The sequence below is a fragment of the Schistocerca piceifrons genome, chromosome X, assembly GCF_021461385.2.
Source record: "Schistocerca piceifrons isolate TAMUIC-IGC-003096 chromosome X, iqSchPice1.1, whole genome shotgun sequence".
In the NCBI taxonomy this organism is placed as follows: Eukaryota; Metazoa; Arthropoda; class Insecta; order Orthoptera; family Acrididae; genus Schistocerca; species Schistocerca piceifrons.
Genome location: NC_060149.1, coordinates 264,887,728 through 264,907,430, shown reverse-complemented (window position 1 = coordinate 264,907,430; position 19,703 = coordinate 264,887,728). Strand labels below are relative to the sequence as shown.

Genomic DNA, 19,703 nt, shown 5'->3' with positions numbered 1-19,703 from the left:
GAGCGGTTCTAATTGCTTCAGTCTGGAACCGCGCGAAAGCTACGGTCGCAGGTTCGAATCCTGCCTCGGGCATGGATGTATGTGATGTCCTTAGGTTAGTTAGGTTTAGGTAGCTCTAAGTTCTAGGGGACTGATGACCTCAGATGTTAAGTCCCATAGTGTTCAGAGCCATTTCAACCATTTTTTTTCGGACACTTCAGCGTGTCATGCAGAATTTAGCTATTCGTCTGCACCACAATATCACCAATGATGGCAGGCACATCGAACATGTCATAACCTAAATCCGAATATGTGTAGTGACATTTACGTGTTGAATAACGTGTGTGCACGCCATAGTTTCTAACTAATTTACGTTTTATTTCATATAGTTCAATAAGTGTCACCCTGTAAGAAGTTAATAATCGATGAGGATACGAGAACGAAGGCGTGTAGCTTACCAAGGAAGCATCGGCGTGCTGGTGGTAGGCTGCTTGCAGAACCAAATATGAGTGCGTGTTCTTACAGCAATTCCGGAAATCGCTTGCATCTTCTTGTTATGCGACCAGATTACTATGGTGAGTTTCCAGCACCAGGTAACGAAATTCAGAACATGTTGCAAGTAAGATTGTGGCAGATTTGCACACCCATCTTCACGATGAACCGAAATCAGACACCCGCGATACTGCTCCAGAGGGGCTAGAGAGGTTGTCTCAATCGGTTTTACTTCCATATTGAGTTTGCCTCTCTACTGCCAATCTTACATGGGACGTTAGCTAATCTCTCCTCCTGTTGTATTGCTAGACAGCATAGGGGACTTAAGTTTCTCACGTTGGCTAGGCCAGAGTGGTACCAATCAAGAGACGCAGAAAGAAAGGATGTTGTTCAACAACGGCATGGCCGAGAAGCAAGTCTGAATGGAACAACTTCTTTCTTTTGTTTGAACGAACTCGCTATCTTGGAATTATTTTAAAAAATTGATATCCAGCGCTCTCAAAATTATCTGGATATTTTCACCCCGTGGTACTTGTACCTGGCAACACTTCTATCGGTTCGGAACCGCAGAGAAAATTACTTTTCTGGGAGAAATTTGCCTATCTAATAGATGCGTAAATGGTTGCGAAAGCATGCTTGACTTCTTAGCAGCAAATAATCCTGGACAAATAGTGAGTATCGTGACGAATACAGGGATTAGCGACCACAAGGTAGTTGCTGCTATTCTGAATACCGTCATACCTACAACCATCAAAAAGAAAAACAAAGTATATCTATTTTAAAAAGCAGATAAAAATGCTCTTACCGCTTTTTTGAAAGACAGTCTTCACTCCTTCCGATCTGACCATATAAACGTGGAAAAGTTGTGGAATGATTTCAAAGAGATAGCACCGACAACAATTGAGAGATATATACCACATAAATTAATAAATGATGGTACTGATCCCCCATGGTACACAAAACGGGTCAGATCGCTATTGCTGAAGCAGCGAAAAAAGCATGCCAAATTTAAAAGAACCCAAAATGCCCAAGACTGGCAAAGTTTTACATAAGTTAGAAATATAGCGCGTACTTCAATGCGAGATGCTTTTAATAATTTCCACAACGAAATTCTGTCTCGAAATCTGGCAGAAAACCCAAAGAGATTCTGGTCATACATGAAGCACACCAGTGGCAAGACGCAATCAGTACCATCACTGAGCGATAACAACGGTGAAGTTACTGATGACAGTGTCACTAAAGCAGAGTTATTAAACACGGTTTTCCGAAACTCCTTCACCAAAGAAGACGAAGTAAATATTCCGGAATCCCAATCAAGAACAACTGCCAAGATGAGAAACATAGAAGTAGATATCCTACTTGTGACAAAGTAGCTTAAATCACTTAATAAAGCCGAGGCCTCTGGTCCAGATTGTATACCGGTCAGGTTCCTCTCAGAGTATGCCGATACAATAGCTCCATATTTAGCAGTTATATACAACCACATGCTCACAGAAAGATCCGTACCTAAAGACTGGAAAATTGCTCAAGACACACCAATACCCAAAAAGGGAAGTAGGAGTAATCCGCTGAATTACAGTTCCATATCACTAACGTCCATTTGCAGTAGGGTTTTGGAATATATACTGTATTCGAAAATTTTGAAGTACCTCGAAGAAAACGATTTATTGACACATAGTCAGCACGGCTCTGAGCACTATGGGAATTAACATCTATGGTCATCAGCCCCCTAGAACTACTTAAATCTAACTAACCTAAGGACAGCACACAACACCCAGTCATCACGAGGCAGAGAAAATCCCTGACCCCGCCGGGAATCGAATCCGGGAACCCGGGCGCGGGAAGCGAGAACGCTACCGCACGACCACGAGCTGCCGACCATCGTTCTTGCGAAATACAACTAGCTCTTAACACTCATGAACTAATGAGTGCTATCGACAGGGGACGTCAAATTGATTCCATATTTTTAGATTTCCAGAAGGCTTTCGACACCATTTCTCACAAGCCTCTTCTAACCAAACTGTGTGCCTATGTAATAACGCCTCAGTTGTGCGACTGGATTCGTGATTTCCCATCAGAAAGGTCACAGATCGTAGTAATAGACGGAAAGTCATCGAGTAAAACAGAAGTAATATCCGGCGTTCCCCAAGAAAGTGTTATAGGCCCTCTATTGTTCCTGATCTGTATTAACGACGTAGGAGACAATCTGAGTAGCCATCTGTGATTGTTTGCAGATGATGCTGTTATTTACCTTCTTGTAAAGTCATCAGATGACCAAAACGAATTGCAAACGACTTAGATAAGATATCTGTATGGTGCGAAAAGTGGCAGTTGTCCCTGAAGAAAGAAAAAGTGTGAAGTTCTTCACATTAGTACTAAAAGAAATCCGATAAATTTCGATTACGCGATAAGTCGCACAAATCTGAAGGCTGTAAATTCCACTAAATACTTAGGGATTACAATTACAAGTAACCTAACTTGGAATGATCACATAGATAATGTTGTGGCTAGAGCAAACCAAAGACTGCGATTCATTGGCAGAACACTTAGAAGGTGCAACAGGTCTACTAAAGAGACTGCTTACACCACGCTTGTCGGCCATATTCTGGAGTATTGCTGTGTGGTGTAGTATCCGCATCAGGTGGGACTGACGGATGACATCGAAAAAGTACAAAGAAGAGCAGCTCGTTTTGTATCGTCGCGAAATAGGGGAGATAGTGCCACAGACATGATACGTGAATTGGAGTGGCAATTATTAAAACAAAGGCGTTTTTCGTTGCGACGGGATCTTCTCATGAAATTTCAGTCACCAGTTTTCTCCTCCGATTGCGAAAATATTCTGTTGGCACCCACCTACATATGGAGAAATGATAATCACGATAAAATAAGAGAAATCACGGCTCGCACAGAAAAATGTAAGTGCTCGTTTTTCCCTCGCGTCGTTCGAGAGTGGAATGGTAGAGAGACAGCTTGAATGTGGTTCATTGAACCCTCTGCCAGGCACTTTATTGTGAATAGCAGAGTAATCACGTAGATGTAGATGTAGACCAGCTCATTGACTATGCACGCACTCAACCCATAATTGCGGTCATCTGGTTCGTAATCCCTTCAATAATCCGAATCCATGATTATATTTTACATTCGGTGAATATTTCATAATTCCTTCTCAGAAACGGCTGTGCGAAACCTCTCCGTGTGTGTGTGTGTGTGTGTGTGTGTGTGTGTGTGTGTGTGTGTGTGTACATTTGTGAGCTAGAAAAGTCTCCAGTTCACAATAGCAGAGTAACTATAAACTGCTAGATTTTCATATGTTGCCATGGCGACAAACAACTACAAATCCCCCCCTCTATCTCTATCTCTCTCTCTCTCTCTCTCTCTCTCTCACACACACACACACACACACACACACACACACACACACACACACACACACACACACACTCTCACACCCACTCCCTCTCCCTCTCTCTCTGTCTCTTTTTCTCTTTCTCTGGCTAAATTGTCTACAATAAATGAATATGACGACTGCTATTATTTTATGTCTTTTCACCATAAGAGTCAAACAATTCATCTACAGAAATGACGGGTAATTATAACAAGGAGCCTTTAAAGAGCCAGTCCGGCATTTAATTCCTTATTTTCTGTGGAGATTCCGGTTACAGCATAGCTTACAAATTATTTGAGCTCCCTGTAAAGAGAGATACAACGGAATAACCATTCGTCGGATCAATGAGCACCGGTTTCCTAACATGAGATATCTGTAAACATTAACTTTCTTACGCTCTGTATACCATGAGTGTCATGTTATGACTCCAGTTGTCACCCGAGCTGTTTTCCTGAAGGGTTTCACTAGCTTTAAAATAATCTTTTCATGCTTAGAAAAACTGTATGGCCTTTTCTGCGAAAGTATCGAGTATTTAATGGAGGTTATGGAATACTGCTTTAACACCTGTATGAATTTATTCGAAAATGCCTTATACAAAAAGCTGTTTTCGTACAATTACTGTTATTTATTTTCATAAACTTGCATGCGTCTCAACGTGCAACTCTTAAGCAACTGATTAATAATAGTATGTTTTTTAACAAAAAAGTTGCCCCAATGTGTCATCTACGTTCCTAAGTCTATCACTGATGTTCTGAAACAGTTGTAGTGACCACCCATAAGGCCAGAACACCAGTGTACGTACGCGAGCAGTAAGAAGACCAAATTATCATCCTAAGGGTGGCTAGCAAAGAGTGCACACCAAATAAATCTCTACAAATAAGAAAATAGAGGTAATTAGAGTAATATACATATTACAATTAAAGTTGACAGAAGAGAAGTAGTAGGTTAAGATCGAGATAAGACTGATTGACGCAAGAAAGAAGGAATTAAATAGAAGCAAATCTACAAACAATATTCCGCTCGCAGACGGAGTGAGCGAAAAATGACTATCTATATGCCTCCGCAAAGGCTTTAATTTCGCTGGCCGCGCGGGGTAGCCGCGCGGTCTCAGGCGTCTTGTCCGCGCGGCTCCCTCCCGTCGGAGGTTCGAGTCCTCCCTCGAGCATGGGTGTGTGTGTCGTCCTTAGCGTAAGTTAGTTTAAGTTAGATTAAGTAGTGTGTAAGCTTAGGGACCGATGACCTCAGCAGTTTGGTCCCATAAGATCTTATCACAACTTTCCAAAATTTCTAATTTCGCTTATCTCGTCTTCGTAGTCCTTACGTGAGGTGTATGTTGTTGACAGTAAGATGGGTTAGTAGTCTGTCGCAAATGCCGGTTCTCTAAATGTCCTCAGCAGTTTTAGTTGCAAAAGGGTCAACAGCCATGATAAACTTCTTGAAATAAGTTTGTTTCTTGCCTTGGCTGTTTTTGTATCCATTCAATTTTTATTTTGCAGTCAACGAAGTTTTGGCTGTGTACCCAGTTTCAAGCCATTGCTTACATATCAAAAGAACGAAACGGAATGTAAGGTGCAAGGCAATCATTGACCTGTTAATCATGAGGGGTCTCTGCACGCAGTTCAGTGTTCACTCACACTAGTAAATGGCTTGTTGTGTGCTACTGTTTGTAAGGCAGCCCGTTCGACACACCTTAAGTGGGGTTTGCCTACTTTCAGGCGCTATAGTAGTCGCAAGGCTGGACTGGTGTCGAAGTTTCCGACAGGTACATTTGTAATGTGCTGAGGACAGCATGGGTAGCACCAAGGGCGTTGACGAATTGGGGGGGGGGGGGGGGGGGTTAATATTACACTCTCCCGTGATCACGCCACAGGGGTTGGGGGGGGGGGCAGGGGAGGAGGCGCAAAACAGGAGCGCTGAGAAAGTACAAGCACCCTTTGCTGCGTCTAATCACGTTCAAATTTCGTCGAAAGGTTTTGAACGCTACCTACTGGTTCCAAATTGTACATGAAAGCAAAAATGCGGTCGGGCTGTACTCCAAAAGGGTGCTATCATGTTCAATGACGATGCAGTCCCACAATGTCCTTAAAGAAAATCTAAAACACCTGAGGATGTCAGGAGTGTCAGAGGTTGTCAAGAACGTCTACCTGTTACTCGTTGCACTGCGAAATGTCATTTTCGACCGCGAAATATGTGGAAATCAACGCGCCCTGGGAAATGGGTGGTTTCACTGACGTCCTCTACGCCACTCCCTGGGCCTTTTCGTGTCGATTGTGAGCGGTGGTGTGTTCGAAATGTTTGCTTGGCCACCCATAAGAATACAGCGTGATTTCATCGCTGGGGGTCGCAGTTCTGATATCTATCCCAGAGGCGTGAAAAGAAGGGGTGAAACGTTGGTGGGAGGGGCTGTGACGACCCTTCACTAGTGTGACACGTCCAGAGTGACGTTGGGCAGAATTTTGGTGAAATGTGGTGCCAATATGACATCATTAACCCACATTACAGCTCGCAGAAACTTCTAAGCCGTGGCCTTTTTTTTTTTTTTTGTTTTTTTTTTTATGTGTTGACACCTTGCTGTCTGAAGCGTCGCCGAGTTCCAGAGTGACGTTGAAGGATGCCACGTTTTACCGCCATTGCAGAGGAAGGTTGTCGGCACCTTTGAGCCAAATCTGAAACTTATGCGTCGCAATCGGAGACAATTGCAGTGTTTCGAAAAAGCGATCCTACAATTTTTTTACACAGTGTAGATGAGTTGCACTTTCCTAGAATGCTCCAAATAAACAGAACCCAACCATTCGCCTTCCCTGCAACCAACCTTACGTTCTCGTTCCATTTTTTGTCACTTTGCGACGTTACGTCTCAATATTTAACTGACGTGGCTGTACCAAGCGGCACACTACTAATAGTGAATTCTAATATTATATGATTGTTTTTCCTACACACTTGCACTAATTTACATTTTCCCACATTTAAAGCATTCATCACACCAAACAGAAATTATATCCAAGTCATACCGTAGACTTATACAGTCACTCAAAGACGACCTTGTCCACCACATTACAGCGTCATCAGCAAACAGTCGCAGACTATACTAAAAAATAAGAGTAAAATTAGACAGCGTGGGAGGATGGCCAACTGTGATTGGTTGGGCCATCTTAAGAAGTGCTCAAACAGCCGAACATGCCACCTGCCCATGATTCCCGCTGGTTTTCATCGGACACTTTGTGGCACTTACTTCTAGCGAAGACTCGGTAGGATCCACGGCTCATATGTGCTTGGTAGACTGAAAAAAATATATTTAAGTAGACTACTATGCCGTCTTTTGAACACACGTAGCTCAAGACGTATTTACATTTCTGTTACAATTGGTAAATGTCTATGCTTAGACTTACTAGGAGACATATGCATTGTATCAGCAATGCATTAGTTGTGCTAAAGTTTGAAACGCTATGCTGATGGTTTTCTAAAAGCATTAGTAATGTTGCCATTATAAACCTATATGTATGTAATCACGCATTTTATGGAAGTGGTCACGGTCCTTGCGACCCGACCATGTATGTACAATAACGTTATGGACGTATTTCAGTCAGCTTCCTCTGTTGCGTACCGACCCCTAAGTACAAGCATATGTACTAAGGAAACAGGTTTTTTTCACCAATGCCATGTACGTTTATAAGGAATAGAATGCCATGGACGTCGCAGTAGTCGGGACTACAGGTTGCAGAGTGTAGGGGAACATCTCGCTAACTCCTCTCCATAAGCTTTCAGCCAAGACTAAGCCCCAGGAATTGAGCTTGTGCAATATTTAAAGTGATTACGATTATTTTTCAGGTGGCGGATGAATTCGATCCCCTGTGCTCAGAGGAAACACCACATCAGCTACATTTCGAAGAAGTCACATCAGCCGCATTCAAAATAAAATCTGGCGTTATGTATACGCCGTGTGTGGTGAGTTGAACATGTATGTACATTGCTGTTAAGATCTAAGGATAGCTATATATATATATATATATATATATATATATATATGTATATATATATATATATATCACTGTCAGGCTTCAGTAGCAGCTCTCACTGCCCAGCGACTAGTAGTGGATAATATTTTCTCTGTTACACAGGAAAACACTCTAGATCATTTTCTACTGTTACACATTTGTTAATGTGCTAGTAATACTTTGTGATCAATAATCGACATAAAATATTAGGTTGCAGCGAACTGTTCGAAAGTAAGGACAAAAAGAATCCGCAGTCAAATGACGCCATTGGCTGAGGATGACACGGCGGTCGGTCGTTCCTGGTAGTCAGACGTGAAACACTGACAACGAGTATGCCTGCCCTCACATTCCTTCCACCATCCGACCGCTGTTACATCCGAACTTTCCACAAACCTGGATACAGCACGATTCGACCAGTCGGTCAAGTGGGGACTCACAACAAGGCCCCTCTTAAACACTAAGCTGCTGATAACGCTGTCTGTCACGACTACACGGCGTCTCCATGTCCTACAGTGATCACTCAACATCTGACACTGTTCGCGCTCCTTATACAGGGTGAGTCAGCTGCCCCTACCGATATCCTTTTATGTAACCCGCAATGTTATACCTGGGCTCTGAACATTGCGCAAGGTTTTCATATTCTCTGGCTCGCCACGCTCAAACTATTAGTCCTACAGAAAAAATGAACGGACTTTTCTGTAAAAAATTTAATGCAGTTTAATTTTGTACTGGGATACATTTTCGTTGGAGGCCACGATTTTCGAGTTATTCAAGGAAAACGTACAAAAATAACCTTCAAACGCACCTTCGCCCCCACACTTACCACTCACCATTAAGTATTTATAGTATGTTGTTCGTGGCACTCCCTCCTACCACTGCACAAAACTTTCCCACTGCCTAAACTATTCCCGATATTAGACCTTTTTTGGTCTCTATTGATTGGGATGTTACGCCACCAGCATAGTCGGCTATTTCGTTAACATTATTAATTTAAACATACCCGCGAGGATAATAAAAACGCTTTTTGTAAACGTTGCGCCAAAACTAATTACGTTGACAATTCGACCCAAACTTAAGCCTTACAACCACAGTACTTTCGTAGTCAGAAGGACTGACGAATAAATCGGTGTAATTATTTACTTTATGCTGTTATAATTCACAAAATTTTAGGGTAAAATTTACGCAAATGTCAATTTTACAATTTGTAAGTGCTCAACTAGGCCGGTGGCGTAATGAGGTCAGACAATGAAGACAAAAAATTGTAGAATGTAGGAAATAATTCGTCTGGTCGCAATTTTTTTCAAATTGTTTGAAGGGAGTACCATGAACAACGTTCTAGAAATCCTGACCATTGGGGACTGAGTGTGGGAGTGGGGGGTGTGTTTGAAGGTCACTTCTATACTTTTTTCTTGAATAACTTGAAAACTAAAACCTCTAGCGAAAAAGTGTCGCAGTACAAAATTTAACTGTATCAAATTTCCTACAAAAAGGTCCTGTTCCTTTTTCTGTAGGTCTATTAGTTTGCGCGTAGCGAGCGAGAGAATATGATAATCTCGCGGTTAGTTCTTGAAGGCCAGATATAACATTACGGGCTGCATAAAACGACATCGGTAGGGACAGATTAATCACCTTGTATATCCTATCAGGCCTGGTTACAACATTAAACACGAACAATGCTAATACATTTTGGTGCCTGTTATACTTGTTATGGAGAACTGAATTGCTTATCAAGGACATAATGATCGATGGTGTGTGCGTGTATGAAGTTAGTGACATCCCACAATGTTTTCCGGGTGTTTCACTTTTTATGTCAGAATGCAGAATAGTTCGCTCATATCTTTCTTCATCTTTGTCTAAAATCAGCCATCAGCGATTACTTCGTCACAAAATACTTCGCTGTGGATGTGATGTTATGCCAAAATCAGAAAACACTGTGAAATGTGTTCGAAAGGAAGCTTAGAGCTGAACGTTGAGGTAATCAGAGACAGAGGTGTAGATAGGAAGGAAGAATAATGCGTAGCATTTCGTCAATTTCAACGTCATTAGGGGCGGAGTCAAAGTATAAGGGAAGAAATCAGCTATGCCTTTACAGGTATCAGCTGAAGTGATTTAGAAAACAACACGTAACGTGTATCAGACCTGATATCTGTTTCTCCCAAATACAAGTTCAGTGTTTCGACCACAGCGCCAGTTTTCTTGGTGAATGCAGCTCGTTTAGTATTGATAGCTGCGTCACTATGAGGAATGTTGCTTCTGAATTTGATAGTCTTTCTTCCCGTTAATCTGTTGCTTACGAGAATGCGTGTCTGTACCAATTAAGATATGTCAGCGCAAGTCTCCTAGGATGCCCGAGAATTTTAAACATGTGTTACTTGATGTGCGAGATCGTCCATTACTTGATCGCAGTCGTGCTGATCGTTTCCCGACATACTAACGACAAATTTTTGTAACACTTAGGTCCCTTTAGTTGGTTTTGAATAGCGAAATTTGTTGTAAATGCTGTACTAATTTTGCAAAACGGACTCTGAAAATGAATTCTTAAACATTAAATATATATAAAAAAAACAGAGCAGAGTTACGCAGTTAACACACAGACATTTAATAAATTAGCATTACAGAATTCGTAAAAACGCAAGTATTTACTTGAAAAGTGGAAAAGCAGACGGGAGAGATAGCAACACCTGTACTTTACGATCTGCCTGTTATAGGCATGGTCCGCAGCTCGTGGTCGTGCGGTAGCGTTCTCGCTTCCCCCGCCCGGGTTCCCGGGTTCGCTTCCCGGCGGGGTCAAGGGTTTTCTCTGCCTCGTGATGACTGGGTGTTGTGTGTTGTCCTTAGGTTAGTTAGGTTTAAGTAGTTCTAAGTTCTAGGGGACTGATGACCATAGATGTTAAGTCCCATAGTGCTCAGAGCCATTTGAACCATTTTGTTATAGGCATGGCTTACTTGATCAAGGATGAAGGGGAAGGAAAACTATCGTATAGTAAACAAAGAATGAAGACGGATGGAAGCAGCCACTTGAAATATATGGGTTGTTCGCCAAAGGGCATAACCTCTTCGGGTATCAAGTGTTGGTACACAATCTCCGCCTTCTTCATTCTTACGAAATTCCCGATAAATGTTGGAGGGAAATGTTTCGAAAAATAGCAACACATTTAGCCGTGAATTGTAGATGTAAGTAATCATTATGTAAACCCAATAGCCTGCGACGATACACAAATACCCACAAGACGATCTCGAGCCGTAGTCCGTTTATGCTTCCGAGATTTAAATACTTTTATTGAAAACTCTAATAACACCTGATTTCTCAGAAAAGGCACATTGTGTTAATGAAAATGCTGTTAAGTATGGGGTAGGAGCGCTCTTTACGGACAGATTTTAAGAACTGTTCAAAGATATCGCATGTTTTCTCGTGATAAGTATGAGTGTGTAGCTCCGACATGATTTGTGGAAGGCACAATTTCCAATAGGTGTTAGGAAGATTTCGATGCACAGTTTGATTGAAGATGAGTTTATAGTAGAGGTGCCATTCCACGATCAATTTGATAACCAGGTAAAACATCAATGGAATTGTCCTTCTGGAATAGTAAGAAAATGTCAGTTCGATATCTATATGTAGGTGCTAACTAGAGTTGCTGCTGCCGTTAAATGCGTGTGACAGTCTACGTAAGTGATTGTGTCCAGTGATAATGTCTGTCGATACTTAGAACAGTTGCATTAAAATGAAAGTAAGCATTGAAAAGTAGTTCACAAATTAAGTAATTGTCTGTTCTCTTGTACTTTTCATTGTTTGCGATATTGCAGTACATATGCCAAAAGTGATGAGACTTTGAGTAATTCTCTATCAAGTGTCAGAACCAATGTGCCCTGTTGCCAGAAAGATGGTATCTTTCTGAAAAAACAAGTTATACCATTTAGTAATAAGCCACAAAAGGCGGTGAAATATTTATACCAAAATTCTCAGCTAACACCCCCTAAGAAAAAGTTGAAAAACTCTCGAAGTAGTCCTATCTCTTTTACCGCAACGAAAGACGTCTGGGGATATAGCAGAAATTTTTTGCATGTAAAAATAAAAATCTTAGGAAAATTATGGTTTGATAATTTGTAGTATTCACTTCGTCCTGTCGATATGATACACATCAGTCAAAGCAGCAGTGAATTTTCCAGGTACGCTTCATGTAGCGACTTTGGTCTTACTGCCTTCTAGTTCAAAGAGCGATGATCATATGATTTATTCCCACGTGCATATTGAAGCACTGGCCGCAGCTCAGCCATCTGCATGTCAAATGCCGAAGGGAAGCGATCTGATCTCATCACTGCGAAAGCATCAAACACAATTCAGGAACCGGAAACTGAGAAAGCTGAGCTCTCTGCCTAGCATATGTTTTGAAAATAATAATTCATTATTTAGCAGAGTCTTGAATAAACGGCGGTCAGAATACACTGAGTGCTGTTATGTGGATCGTCTTACAAATCAATACGTTCAAGATCTACATAAGCCCCATCAAGCATTGTGACTTCCAACACACTTTCCCATAATCGTATGAAAAATTCAGTGGTCAGACTATTAGCTCTGGAATAGAAGGGTCAACGATTAGGTGAAGACTTCAAGAATTAGGTTAATTTTTTTACTGTTATAACCAAGTGTTGAGTGATTTTAATTCCTGAGGCAATCAGCTGAATTCTTCTTCTTCTTCTGATGCTTCGCTTCAAAAACTTTTTCTGTTTGGCATTCTTTCGTTTAAACAATTATAGTTCATTACTTTCTTTTCGATGTGAATCAGCTTTCTGGACATGAATCTGTGAAACAGTTAGTTACTCCCATGCACACAGATTTTGGCGTATATCTACAACATTAAAAATTCTTTGAGGCTTACACAGTTTATCAGGGACAAATATGTACATTTGGGAGTCCGTTTCGAGGAACTCACGAAAAGAAAAACCCATCACAGGAAAAATATGCAACACCCTCAGGGACTGTTTAGTGACACCAGGGTACAATATGTGCATACTGAGAGGGTTGCTGTGTTAGTGATTAATTTGTCATGGTCATAGGCGATCTGATGGCGTTCAGGAGGCCTGTCTGTTCGAATGGTTCGAATGGCTCTGAGCACTATGGGACTTAACAGCTGTGGTCATCAGTCCCCTAGAACTTAGAACTAATTAAACCTAACTAACCTAAGGACATCACACACATCCATGCCCGAGGCAGGATTCGAACCTGCGACCGTAGCAGTCGCGCGGGTCCGGACTGTGCGCCTAGAACCGCGAGACCACCGCGGCCGGCAAGGCCTGTCTGTGCACCCTCTGTTTTGACTGTGCAGGCAGCAACTGTGCTGAGTTTATAGCTGAGCAGTGTTTGCAACATTCATTCTAGGATAAAACTATGCCCCAACGACGAGTACGTAGTCCTGCTGAAAAGCTTCAGCCATTCAACGGGGTCGCACTGTGACCCTGCGGAAAGCTGGACGGATGTATCGACGAACTGCCGCACATGTTGTACACAGTGTATCGGCATCGATGGTTTATCGCTGCTTTCAACAGTGGTCTGTGGAACATTCCCACATGTGTAGACCAGGTTCTGGACGTCCGCACAGAAGCACATCCAAATCAACACATTGTGCTAGTAGCACTGACCGACCGAACATCATCCAGGGACGAAATCCAAGCACCTGTTGCACTTGTTGCGTCATCAGGTTCCATTGGGAACCGTCTGCGTGCAAAGTGATTAAGATCACGTGTGCCTCTGGTCAGACTACCAGGCTACTACTGACACCACGACACCGACAAACGTGGCTACTCTGGTGCCGTGAAAAAGTTGGCTGGAGAGTGGAACGGCACTCTGTTGTCTTCATTGATGAGAGTACGTTCTGTCTGTATGCGAGTGACGTGTATGGCGTAGATGTGGTGAGCTACCTGTTCCAGAGCGCATTCGTCCACGCCATGCCGGTTCCATCCCAGACTTCATGTTGTGGGGGGCCGTCAGTTAAAACCGCAGTCACATTTGATGTTTCTGCAGGGTAAAGAAACCAGTGTCCGCTACACTGCACAGGCTTTTATGCCGGTGCTACTCTCATGTCTTCGACAACAAGATGATGTGTATTTTCAGCAGGACAGAGCACTTTTACACACGGCTGCTGCGACGTTCTCTTCGTGATGTAAAACAACTGCCCTGCCAGTAAGATCGCGAGATCTCTCGCCAACTGAACACGTAAGAGACGTGATGAAGCGGGCACTTAATCGTTACCCCGGGCCTGCAAGATCCATTACCGGAATGCAACAAAAAGCGCAAGATGCTTGGGACAGTCTATCGCAAGATGCCATTCGGCACCTTTATGGTCGTTTGCGTGTGAGAATGTGCACATGCGTCACCGCTAGAGGGTGGTACACTGTATACCGATGCGACTGTTTGGCCGCCGATTACTGTGACGTGTGTCTCGTTTAGTCTGAGTTTTTTTTTTTATCATATACTCCTACTTGTCACCTCACTTGTCACTAAAATGACCTTGTCCCAGAGGGTGTTGCATTTATTTTTTCTGGTGGTGTATATTGAGCCGTTTACGTGTTGACGATTTCTGTAAGGTCAAGCCTTTTCCACACTTTGCTTGGGCCGTTTATTCGGCATGTACATGTGAACACACAGAGATGTCCGTACCTACTCCACATTAGTGCCGCAGTTCGCGACTGGCAGGAAAGCTGGTAAACAGACACATTTCGCCGTCGCAAGTCTCACACGTCACTCAAAGGCGACAAACAATCGTTCAGTGCCTTGCTCGATCTGTTAGCGTTGATGCTATAACCATTAAACGTAACAACCTATTTTTAGAGTCTGTTTATCACAGACGTATTTTCAGATGAATTGACGTGGCGTGATTTTTAGAATCGTACCTCTGTCGTTACCAACTAGGCTGTCTATTGCAAATATCACCTTTAAAGTGAGGTTATCTGCTCTCTTTTCACGTCGACAGGCTACACAGCTCCTTATATCTCAAATACCGTCTACTGTCAGTGCCAACTAATGTGTTGATATTTCAGTAGGTTTAGGTAAATGACATGGAACGGTATTTGGAACTGCTAGTGCCTCCCTGCCTAGTCATGCGTGGACATAAAAAAGAGAAAAGCATCGATATGAATTCGATTTACTCCCAATAACATTGACTAAGCCGACTCGGAAAAAGGATTGCCATTCATTAATTAATTACAATACCGTTCATTTAAATCAGCAATAAGAAAGCGAAAATAGCGGATGCCCCGAAATTCCATATTTTCATACTTCCATTGGAGACGATGATAGCTCTTGCCGATTGTTAGACGAAAGATAGATGTATACTACTAAAGTGATGCATCAGAGCAGACATTTGCAGTCCTTTTTTATGTATTTCATTCTCATTCCTGAAAAAGATGTACAGTGAAGCACAGTTTACTTTATCGCAGGCTTTGGCATGTTTCAACATCGGAGCTTTACATGAAATCTGACAGAGTTGGGAAGTGACTTGAAGAAACCATTAACACCACCCGATGGGATTTGCAGACACTTCTGAGAACTGAAATTGGAATGACCACATCAGCTTTTGAATCCGCCGGGAATAAATCTTTTACCCGGCAGCATAGTATACTTGCTGCTAGATTAAAGCCAATTTAATTAATCAGTGTTAACATAAATTAATGATGCATTTGTGATGAAATTTCCCAATACATTAAACCTATTAATAAGTTTAATTTGCCGGGAACTTCCATTACAGTCGGCTGGTGTGGCCGAGCGGTTCTAGGCGCTTCAGTCTGGAACCGCGCGACCGCTATGGTCACAGGTTCAAACCCTGCCTCGGGCATGGATGTGTGTGATGTCCTTAGGTTAGTTAGGTTTAAGTAGTTCTAAGTTCTAGGGGACTGATGACCTCCGATGTTAAGTCCCATAGTGCTCAGAACCATTTGAACCATTTTTTTCTTTCATTACAGAATTAACTCGGCTGTAGGCAGAAATATTTATTCTGCAAACATTGTATGGACTATTACTACGTCATTTTTCATGACATCTTTTCTGCTAGTATTGCTAGCCCTAAAAGGTATTTGGGACTGCGCCTCTGTACATTATGAGAAGTACGAGAGGCACTAATAAATTATAGCTTCGAGGAAGGTCGTGAAGGATATCGGGATTACTTAGCTGGTACGAGAATTTCCCACGAAAACTGAAGGTCTGGGCTAAGTTCTCGATTCTACATCTACTTCTACATTTATACTCCGCAAGCCACCCAACGGTGTGTGGCGGAGGGCACTTTACGTGCCACTGTCATTACCTCCCTTTCCTGTTCCAGTCGCGTATGGTTCGCGGGAAGAACGACTGCCGGAAAGCCTCCGTGCGCGCTCGAATCCCTCTAATTTTACATTCGTGATCTCATCGAGAGGTATAAGTAGGGGGAAGCAATATATTCGATACCTCATCCAGAAACGCACCCTCTCGAAACCTGGCCAGCAAGCTACACCGCGATGCAGAGCGCCTCTCTTGCAGAGTCTGCCACTTGAGTTTGCTAAACATCTCCGTAACGCTATCACGCTTACCAAATAACCCTGTGACGAAACGCGCCGCTCTTCTTTGGATCTTCTCTATCTCCTCCGTCAACCCGATCTGGTACGGATCCCACACTGATGAGCAATACTCAAATATAGGTCGAACGAATGTTTTGTAAGCCACCTCCTTTGTTGATGGACTACATTTTCTAAGGACTCTCCCAATGAATCTCAACCTGGCACCTGCCTTACAAATAATTAATTTTATATGATCATTCCACTTCAAATCGTTCCGTACGCATACTCCTAGATATTTTACGGAAGTAACTGCTACCAGTGTTTGTTCCGCTATCATATAATTATACAATAAAGGATCCTTCTTTCTATGTATTAGCAATACAATACATTTGTCTATGTTAAGGGTCAGTTGCCACTCCCTGCACCAAGTGCCTATCCGCTACAGATGTTCCTGCATTTCACTGCAATTTTCTAATGCTGCAACTTCTCTGTATACTACAGCATCATCCGCAAAAAGCCGCATGGAGCTTCCGACACCATCTACTAGGTCATTTATATATATTGTGAAAAGCAATGGTCCCATAACACTCCCCTGTGGCACGCCAGAGGTTACTTTAATATCTGTAGACGTCTCTCCATTGAGAACAACATGTGTTCTGTTTGCTAAAACTCTTCAATCCAGCCACACAGCTGGTCTGATATTCCGTAGGCTCTTACTTTGTTTATCAGGCGACAGTGCGGAACTGTATCGAACGCCTTCCGGAAGTCAAGGAAAATGGCATCTACCTGGGAGCCTGTATCTAATATTTTCTGGGTCCCATGAGCAAATAAAGCGAGTTGGGTCTCACACGATCGCTGTTTCCGGAATCCATGTTGATTCCTACAGAGTAGATTCTGGGTTTCCAGAAATGACATGATACACGAGCAAAAAACATGTTCTAAAATTCTACAACAGATCGATGTCAGAGATATAGGTCTATAGTTTTGCGCGTCTGCTCGACGACCCTTCCTCAAAACTGGGACTACCTGTGCTCTTTTCCAATCATTTGGAACTTTCCGTTCCTCTAGAGACTTGCGGTACACGGCTGTTAGAAGGGGGGCAAGTTCTTTCACGTACTCTGTGTAGAGTCGAATTGGTATCCCGTTAGGACCAGTGGACTTTCCTCTGTTGAGTGATTTCAGTTGCTTTTCTATTCCGTGGACACTTATTTCGATGTCAGCCATTTTTTCGTTCGTGCGGTGATTTAGAGAAGAAACTGCAGTGCGGTTTTCCTCTGTGGAACAGCTTTGGAAAAAGGTGTTTAGTATTTCAGCTTTACGCGTGTCATCCTCTGTTTCAATGCCATCATCATCCCAGAGTGTCTGGATATGCTGTTTCGATCCACTTACTGATTTAACATAAGACCAGAACTTCCTAGGATTTTCTGTCAAGTCGGTACATAGAATTCTAATTTCGAATTCACTGAACGCTTCACGCATAGCTCTCCTTACGCTAACTTTGACATCGTTTAGCTTCTGTTTGACTGAGAGGTTTTGGATGCGTATAAATTTGCAGTGAAGCTCTCTTTGCTTTCGCAGTAGTTTCCTAACTTTGTTGTTGAACCACGGTGGGTTTTTCCAGTCCCTCACAGTTTTACTCGGCACGTACCTGTCTAAAACACATTTTACGATTGCCTTGAACTTTTTCCATAAACACTCAACATTGTCAGTGTCGGAACAGAAATTTTCGTTTTGATCTGTTAGGTAGTCTGAAATCTGCCTCCTATTACTCTTGCTAAACAGATAAACCTTCCTCCCTTTTTTTATAATCCTATTTACTTCCATATTCAGGGATGCTGCAGCGGCCTATGATCACTGATTCCCTGTTCTGCGCCTACAGAGTCGAAAAATTCGGGTCTGTTTGTTATCAGTAGGTCCAAGATGTTATCTCCACGAGTCGGTTTCTGTTTAATTGCTCGAGGTAATTTTCGGATAGTGCACTCAGTATAATGTCACTCGATGCTCTGTCCCTACCACCCGTCCTAAACATCTGAGTGTCCCAGTCTATATCTGGTAAATTGAAATCTCCACCTAAGACTATCACATGCTGAGAAAATTTATGTGAAATGTATTCCAGATTTTCTCTCAGTTGTTCTGCCACTAACGCTGCCGAGTCGGGAGGTCGGTAAAAGGAGCCAATTATTAATCTAGCTCGGTTGTTGAGTATAACCTCCACCCACTATAATTCACAGGAACTATCTACTTCTTTTTCACTACAGGATAAACTACTACTAACAGCGACAAACACATTATTCGGAATATAATTTTGATCTCTCAAGAACTTTCCAGATTTGAATCAGTTCCTCTTAATCAAGAGAACTGCTATTTAGTTCTGCGCCATTTTGCTAGATTTTAGGCATGGTTTGTGTATTTAACCTACCGTTACATGTATCTTAAACCGGTTTCTATTTACTATAACTGGTTGACAAAAGCAACTGCTACGACACAGGCCCTGATTCCGGAGGAGCAGGATTCAAATCATCGTCTAGCAATTCAGCTTTAGCTTCCTTAAATGATTTAGGACTGAGATGGACCGCTCAACAAGACCACAGTTCGTTTTTTCTTATGCTTTTCTGCTACTGAGCTAACAAATTATTAAACTCTAACTTTCCTGATTTTTCTTTCACAGAAGCTGTCTATTTCCCAATGGGACAAGAAAGGAGAAGTATATACGTAGTTTAGTTAAGGACCGTAAGATGACGATATAAAGACGAAAGGTTGGCAACCGGAAGACCGCCTCCACTTGCTGCCATGCTTTCGCTTGTGTATGGCACTAGCGCATCTCAACTCAGCAAGTAATCATTATTTTGCTGATAAAGAAAGGAGTATTACAACCACAGGTGAAATCTATCAGAGAGGAGAGATGGTGATATGGTAATGGGTTCTTCTCTGTTAATTCGCTCATTATTTCTACCACATTCTCGCGCACCGAGTGAATTGGAACAGAGAGAATTCTGGATTCCCAATTGGGAGAAGATAGATTTCGCTGTAAGTCAAGATATCAGTTTTTCCAGTCCACAAATAATACCTAGTTCCTTCATGATAGATCAAAGCGAGATGATACAGTGGTACATTGACACTGAACTCGTATCAGCAGTGTGCGTTGGTTAGTTCTCCCTTTCCCCTAGATTTTCTTGATTTTCCTGAAATCATTTTGTCACTGTCAGGCTGTTTCCTTAAAGAAGGCACAGCTCATTTTCTTCATCATCTTCACCCACTGATAGCTTGCTGTTAATCACTAATAACATCAAATCTTAATCTTCATTTGTTTATACACGACGAATGTTAGA

At 42.3% G+C, this 19,703-nt stretch overlaps 1 protein-coding gene across 1 annotated transcript in view; it reads left to right on the top strand.

The window, feature by feature from the left end:
• LOC124721816 (L-threonine ammonia-lyase) overlaps positions 1 to 19,703 on the top strand; it is a 217,321-nt gene that overhangs the window by 108,211 nt on the left and 89,407 nt on the right. The window contains exon 2 of the mRNA XM_047246936.1: positions 7,685 to 7,801. Within this exon, the coding sequence (XP_047102892.1) occupies positions 7,685 to 7,801 (117 nt within the window). The remainder of the gene's footprint in view (positions 1 to 7,684; positions 7,802 to 19,703) is intronic.